The sequence below is a fragment of the Epinephelus fuscoguttatus genome, linkage group LG9, assembly GCF_011397635.1.
Source record: "Epinephelus fuscoguttatus linkage group LG9, E.fuscoguttatus.final_Chr_v1".
Lineage (NCBI taxonomy): Eukaryota > Metazoa > Chordata > Actinopteri > Perciformes > Serranidae > Epinephelus > Epinephelus fuscoguttatus.
The window spans coordinates 26,734,005-26,742,137 of NC_064760.1; the positions used below are offsets into that span (position 1 = coordinate 26,734,005).

Consider the following 8,133-nt stretch of genomic DNA (forward strand, 5'->3'; position numbering starts at 1 on the left):
TTTAAAACAGAGAAGCAGTCTGCTGCTGACATTAGTTATTGTGAGCGCTGGACATGATTTGCACTCCAGCCTCTCATTCACTGCCAAGCAGCGATCAACGCTGCCTCAGGAAGTTCCAAATAAGGACAGGGAAATGGAAACCCACCGGAATAGGTCCTTATGTAGTCACGACCTTATAAGGCACGGCGGAGCCGGGCTTTCCGGCAGCAGCGCAGCCTGCTGCACAGATGGGAAATCCAAATCAAATCTATGGGGCGACGGGGAGAGAGCAAGAATTATGCTGCTGTCTCACGGAGCTGTTCTGCTATGAAGATACATTGATTCGGGACAGAGGAAGAGCGGCGTTGTCTTCGCAATTTACTGCGAGAGCTTAATATAAAGTCTCTCCTCTCTGCTTTCCCCCCAGGCCAGCGTCATGTGTCCTCCACTGCAGTGCCTAAATATGGGCTTCCTCCGCTCCAAATATGGACATCTACGTCACGGCAAGAGGGTATAAAAGGAGCGGGGAAACCTCTCAGCTCAGAGAGAGCCCTGAGAGCCCACAAGAGCAACTGTTAGAGCAGAGATAGATAGACAAACACATAGAACTCCCTTACTGAGAAATATCACAACAAAAGTACAAAGTCAATTCAAAACAACATCCATCCAAAAGGGTCAAAACCTGCTTGGATAAGCCATTTAATACATAGATACAAAGTCAAGTTTGATCTGTTGATTCATTTCGATGGATCTTAGGGAATGAGTATAAAGGACACTTTTGATTTTTTCTGAAAAGACAAGTGGATCTTTACTCATCTCTGAGAGAAAAAGGAAAACAACAGGACAACTGGAGAGCAAGAGAGACGGAGCGACACAGAAAACTGCATCTTCCTCGACATCAGCAGAAGTGTGCAGCGCTCCCTGAGCTGGGCTAAGTGATTCCCTCCACCTGCGAGGCACCGCTCTGCCAGCGTGCACCCAGCCTCCCTGCACTCTTCACCAGCCACCAACACAGCTCGAGCACCAGCAGAGGATGGCTGCAGCCAAGACCGAGATGATCCTCCCAGCCCTGCAGATCTCAGAGCCTCTGAGCTTCCCTCACTCCCCCATGGATAACTACCCCAAGCTGGAGGAGGTGATGATGCTGAGCTCTGCAGGGACCCCCTTCCTCACCGCCTCCGCACCCGAAGGTGCAGGCTTTGGCTCCGGAGAGCCAGGAGAACAGTACGATCACCTTGCTGGAGGTAAGATCTGGAGATTTGCCTCTTTTGCTTCTGACCTAAAACTGAACTATAGATTCAGCACATCTGCTGAGCTACACTAAACCAAATAAAAGAGTTAAACAGCTGCATAACTTTAATTATTATTTATGTTTCCCTGTGTCTTATTAATTCACATTAGTAACTGATCATATAACAGCTGACATAAGTTACAAGTCTATATTAATTTGCTTCATTATGGCTTGTGATGAGAAATTTGAAAGTGAAATTGCAGGCTACAAGTAAATTTGAATTTTAGCTGATCTGACACAATACATTCATACAACAAAATTCTACAAATTAACAGAAAGAGGGAAATTAAAAAAAAAAAACACTGACTCAATATCAGTTTATTGATAGCTCTGAATTCCTGTCGACTCTCGGAGGACTCAAACACTGCTCAGTCACCGCATGCCTCTAGACACTCCTACAGCTCAATTCAAATTGCATTCCTAAAACAAGCTGAACTGCAGTTTCGGTAATCAATTGCCTCGGGCACTGTGATGGGCTTCAAGAATGTGCGCGTTTGTGCGTGTGTGTGTGTGTGTGTGTGTGTGTGTGTGCGTGCAAGACAGGAAGAATGAAAGAAAGATCGAGAGAGTGTGAGCAGAGGAAAATGTGAGTGTAGAAAGCTTGCACAGCAGCTCTTGTTGAGGTTTGCAAGAGACAGTTTTAGAGTTTAGGGGGAAAGAGTTTTGTTGGAGGGGGTTTCTCTGCGTGGGCACCTGACTGATCTGTCTCAAAAGAGAGGGGTGACACACTGTCCACCGCTCTGGCAGGATTCCCCCTCTCCCTCCCTCTGGATATTGACAGTTTGATTAATGTCTCCTCTTTCTCTGTGCTCCCTGCAGATACGTTACCTGATATCCCCTTCAACTGTGAGAAGTCAGTGGGAGAGCAGACCTACCCCACCCAGAGGCTGCCCCCCATCTCCTACACAGGCCGCTTCACCTTGGAGCCCGCCACAACCTGCAGCAACAGCCTCTGGGCGGAGCCCATCTTGGGCCTGTTTACTGGTCTGATGGGCAATATTGCCCCCAGCTCTTCCGCCGCTGCTTCACAGACCACCACGTCCTCCTCTTCATCCGTCCCATCCTCCACTTCCTCCTCTTCTACCTCCTCCTCATCTCAGAGCCTCAGTTCCTCCATTCACCACAGCGAGCCCAACCCCATCTACTCAGCCGCACCTACCTACTCCAGCCCCAACTCTGACATCTTCCCGGACCAGGGCCAGGCTTTTCCCAGCTCGGCTGGAGCAGTGCAGTACCCTCCACCTGCCTACCCCAACGGCAAGACCTGCAACACTAGCTTCCCTGTGCCCATGATTCCTGACTACCTCTTCCCTCAGCAGCAGGGAGAGATCAGCCTGGTGCCCCCTGACCAAAAGCCCTTCCAGAGTCAGTCAAGCCAGCCCTCCCTCACCCCTCTGTCCACCATCAAGGCCTTTGCCACCCAGACTGGTTCCCAGGACTTAAAAAGTGTCTACCAGTCTCAGCTGATTAAGCCCAGCCGCATGCGCAAGTACCCCACCCGGCCGAGCAAGACGCCTCCTCACGAGAGGCCCTACGCCTGCCCCGTGGAGACCTGCGATCGGCGCTTCTCCCGTTCGGATGAGCTGACACGTCACATCCGTATCCACACGGGCCAGAAACCCTTCCAGTGCCGTATTTGCATGCGCAACTTCAGCCGCAGCGACCACCTGACAACACACATCCGCACTCACACCGGCGAGAAACCCTTCGCCTGTGAGATCTGCGGACGCAAGTTTGCCCGCAGTGACGAGAGGAAGAGGCACACAAAGATCCACCTACGGCAGAAGGACAAGAAAGCAGAGAAGGCAGGAGCAGTGGTGGTGACGGCAGCACCGGTATCAGCCGCTTCACCCGCCTCCAGCTACCCCTCTCCAATCACCTCCTATCCCTCTCCAGTGTCTTCTTACCCCTCTCCCGTCACCTCCTGCTACTCCTCTCCAGTCCACACTTCCTATCCATCTCCTTCCATCGCCACCACCTACCCATCGGTGTCCATGTCCAGCACCTTTCAGTCCCAGGTCGCCTCTTCCTTCCCCTCCTCAGTCGCCTCCAACATCTACAGCTCCCCCGTCCCCACCCCGCTATCAGACATGCAGACCACTCTCTCCCCAAGGACAATCGAAATCTGCTAAGAAAGAGCAAAGAGAAAAACTTTTTATAGTCTCTCCGCACTTCTCCTTCCTTAAGGTTCTTTGAGGGGAAAGAAATCAGCATCAAAAGACTTTGTTTTCCCCTCCAAAAAGCACTTTTCTGTCTGCTCCCTGTGCAGTGTTAGGTGAATCTTGAGATTTACCTGAAAGAGAGAAAAAGACACATGTCAAGGACTGGGCAAAGACAATAGAAGATGAAAAGGGATTTCTTTCTGTCTCTGTAAAACAAATGCAGCACTTCAAATGCATAAGGGACTCAACAGATAGAGCGTAGAAACCAGCACTGACGGGTCTCTACTATTAGGTACACAGAAACCAAGAGACAAACAGATTGCCAGCAGTTGTGGTGCTAAGGCACATTCGCCCTTGCAGGCACTCATACAGTAAAAGACATTGAATGATATACATAAGCTACCATATATGTATATTGTACATGTGCCATGTTTCGTTTTTATCATTCTTTGGTACCATTGATGTGAAAAATTATTTGCATATTTGCATTGTATTATTTGAAGTGAGCAGGGCCATATTTTCTACATACTTTCTCTATTATGTAGTGATGATGCTGTGATACGTTTTGACATTGTTTGAAAAAAAGCACTTAAGTATTCAAGCATGAGTAAGAGTGATGTTAGTTTCTGTTTGTAAATATCATCCACTGGTACTATCTCTTTCTCTCTTTCTCACATGTGACATATCGCTTGGTTATATGGAAAAATAGAGAAAAGAAAAAAAAACATTCAAAAAAGGAAAAAAAAAAACTAAACAAGACAAACGCTCCCGTTATTTGGTGCCTTTTTGTGAAGCCTTGCTGATGTTGTGACTCGGCTGCGCGCGAGAGAGGATGCACTGCATCTCGCCTTAAGGGTTGAGGGAATATTTTTGTTACAGAATGTAAGTCATACTCAGAGGGAGGAAAAGGGACGAGCTACGAGGGCACCGCTTCATTTCATTAGAATGTAAGCAAAAAAGGAGAAAAACTATAAAGTATATTTTTGTAAAACTTAAGTGTAAATATCCACATCTTCAAGAGCTGGAATGTTGAAGTTACCTACTGAGTAGGCATGGGATTCTTTTGTATGTTATATACATGCAGTTCATTATTTTGTGGTTATCTTTATTTTGTATTTGTGTTTGTTAAAACAAGTGACTGTTTCTGGCTTCTAAACACATTGAATGCGCTTAACTGCCAATGGGATATTTGGTGTACAAGATATCCTCCCAGAAATGAAATATAAATAAAAATATGAATATATATGTATATCTGTTCTCATGCTTTATTGTCCGACTTCTGCGTTTTCAAACATTTCCATTGGTGCTTCAAACCATTTCATACATTACATCTGACCCCTTCATTTCATCATGTACATCCCTCATACATGCACATCATATCCCATCATCGTATATGTTAATTGTATGCAGATTATCAGTGGATTTAAACCACGACTTCACATCACAGAGAGCCATCCTTTCATTTGAGGAGAATGTGCACAGCATGATCTTATAGAAACCCTCCGTTTCAATCACTGTTCTCCAACTGAACCCTGTATTAATGATAACGTTAACGCATGACTCCCATGCCTATAAACACTGAAGATGAGGAATTCTTATCTAGATCCAACATGCTCTTGAAGATATTAAGCTTATCTCAATTTCCATTTCATTTTAGATTTTATGATACACACTGGCCCTTACTGTTGAGTGCACAGACTTCCAGCAATTTAATCTTTAGGCAAAAACCCTCCTCTTCTGTAAGCTGTTGGAAAATTTTTCTTTCTTTTTTTTTTTTTTTTTTTGAGAGGGATATTTTAAACCGACTGTGCTTAGACATGCACGGGGTTATTTTCACAGAGCGCAGGTGAAATCCATCACATGATAATTACCTTCTTTTCTGCAAATGTGCTTGGCGAGATGCTGTCACCCCGTAGCGAATGAGCTGTAACACACAATTGGGCAATATCTGTGTAGGTTAGGCTGAATTGTTGCACGGGTGCAGCTGAGCAGACTGGCCCTGAAGGTTTAACCGCTGTTTCTTTTGGTTTTTCAAGCAGAATATAATAACAGCCTCTTTGCACCGTCATTATTCATCTGCCACTGTTCCCTAGGCAAGAAATTCTTGCTACATGTTTGAGTATGAAAATAAAACAGCTTGGTTTTTTTAAGCCCATGTAGACAAGAACCCTCCTTTTTTTTCCTCTCGGAGCTTTGGAGTAATTTTGTGTTGTGAAATGCACTAAACCAAAATACTCACAAATGCAAACACAGCTAAAATAGAAAGCAGGAAAACAAGTAGAAGAATGTGATGGAGGGAAAAGGAAAATAATTAAGATAATTGGTCTCCTGATCCCAAATTGACTTTCTAAATTGGGCCTGATGAGGTGTGTGTGTTTGTGCGCACATGTATGCAGGCATTTGTGTGCCATATACACAGTGACTGTCTATAGGCTCCGACTAATGTAGTTGTTTCCTGCTGTGTGTCTGCATGCTGCTGCGGAGATGTTTCAGGTTGTAATTGTGTGAAATTTGCCGTGTAGACAGCCGTTGTTCCGCTCTGCGTTTCCTTGGTTAAAGCTCAGCGTCCCCGTGAAACAATCTACCTGGACAACAACCCTCTCATCTGCTGACACAGTTTGCAGGTGTATGCATAGGTGTAAATTTCAGGGGCGACACAGAGGACATGTCCCAACAGAGGAGCTTTTGCTCTGACAAAATTAGAAATTTACAGCATTAATTGATGCAGAAAAGGCAAAAATTGGTGGATGAAAATTCACCAGAATACAGGACACAAAGTGTTTGATGCTCAAATTTTCTAGCACCCACAAACCCCCCATTTCATCTGTGTCCCACCCAACTTTAAAACAAAATCTATGCCTTGGGTGCATGTCTGCTTGAGTACGTGTAAGCACTCCCAAATGATACAGCAAAGGCAGCAAAAAATAGCAACGGAAGGTAACAATGGTTCATTTTCTCGGATGAAATCTGCATCACCTCTACAATTCAATAAATAAAGTAAACACACACACGTAAGAGGATATGCTACAGAGAAACACTAATCAGCACAGTGGTTGATCTCCGAGTTTAAATAATCTTGATGTCTGAAAAATGATGTTCTCCACTCAGTCCCACATCTAGCTTTTCTTGGCAAATCTCAAACCTCCTTGTGTTGCTTAAAATCCTGAAATCTGTCATTTCCTGTCATTGTTTACGGCATTATTTTGGTCCCTGGCTGCAAATCAAGAGCCATTCAGCAGCTTTTGAATCAAAACTTTCTCAAACTGCCATGCTTTTAGGAAACTCTTTTGCTCAATATGAAAACCACAGACTGTGCTTCTCTCAGCCCTTTCTCATGTTAAGAGACAATATTTCAACCAGTGTTGTCACAGTCCATAACCCAAATGCTAGAAAGACAGACGACCAATATCCCTCAGAGTACGAGGGAACTGTGTAGCCCATCTCCTGCTCCGATTCAAGGCTCTTCCTCGCATATCAAAGCTGGCGCACTGAGCCTGTTCTGTTTAGGGAGGTGCGAGAGGAGCGCGAGAGGAGTTGGGAGTGCAGTTGCGTCGTGGCTTCACTCTGTTGTAACCCACAACAGAGCCACCTCACGACCCCCAACGGGCTTCCACTTCAAGAGCCCTGCCTTTGTTTAAAAATGTATTTGTTCTCTTATTCTTTTTGGGAACTGTGTAAAACAAAAAAGGACGAATGGCGAAAAGAACCGTTCCCTCTCTCCCAGCCCTTCAACCCCACCCCACTACCACCTCTCTCCCTCGCTCTCCCTGTCTGTCTCTACCTTGCTCTCCCTTTTTGGTAGTGCATATTTTGCTGCAGATGCTAATGATCTACCCCCTCTGTATTCTGATGCAAGGTCTGTCTACACTTTTCCCTTTCATCCACATACAAATGTGCTCTTATTGCCTCTTCGCCCTCGGGCCTTTTAAGATGCCTTTTTGAAATATGCCGTTTGATAAGCACATCATTGGCCAAGTCCCTGCAGTGATTAGAGATCTCTTTAATGTGAGCAAGTTAGAGAGTGAATGAGGGGCTCCGGGGCCGGCAGCTATCCGTTCTCCTCTGCCCTCACCCCTTGACATCTCCCGGGCCACTGGGGAGGGACCAGTGTCGGGTGCGACGACCCAGAGCCCAGCTTAGCACGTAGGCACCACTGGCCATCCTCCATGCTTCATCTCCACATGGAGATTAAGCACGGGAGGAAAGACACTGGAGAATCGCCTTCATAGAGGCACGGTACTGTATGCTGGAAGGCTAGATTCCTGTACTTTATCACAGGGATGTGACAGGAGGACTGCTCTCTAATGTCTTTTAAATATGCTCCATTGATCTAATGTTCAGAGCCTCGCTTTGCCTCGCTGGGATGATTTTTTTTTTTTTTTTTTAAATCTTGCCAATAGGGAATGCTGATACAGTCGTCAGGTGCTTTCTTCTGTTCTGTGCCTTGCACTCGACACCTGTTGAGCCTTTTGGGATAAGTAGGTTATATTTAAACTGCTTGATTTCCAGCCTCCTCACAGTTACATTTCAGGTAGATTGCAACATTTACACAGACACGTCGTTCAGGAGACGTGCTTGGCATATTACGGTTTGAAACAAACATCAGTCAGAAAGTGTGAGCATGACAAACCTGGACAAATTGTAGCGGACCATCTCCCTCCAATCATCTCCTCACGCTGTAAATGAAACACAGACAGAACA

The 8,133-nt window shown here is 45.7% G+C and overlaps 1 protein-coding gene across 1 annotated transcript; it reads left to right on the forward strand.

Annotated features, from left to right (window-relative positions):
• The first annotated feature begins 512 nt into the window (after positions 1–512).
• On the forward strand, positions 513–4,681 carry egr1 (early growth response 1). The gene is made up of 2 exons (XM_049585390.1): positions 513–1,223; positions 2,090–4,681. The coding sequence occupies exons 1-2, from the start codon at positions 1,013–1,015 to the stop codon at positions 3,400–3,402; spliced, it is 1,524 nt and encodes a 507-aa protein (XP_049441347.1). The 5' UTR covers positions 513–1,012; the 3' UTR covers positions 3,403–4,681.
• The last annotated feature ends 3,452 nt before the right edge of the window (positions 4,682–8,133 follow it).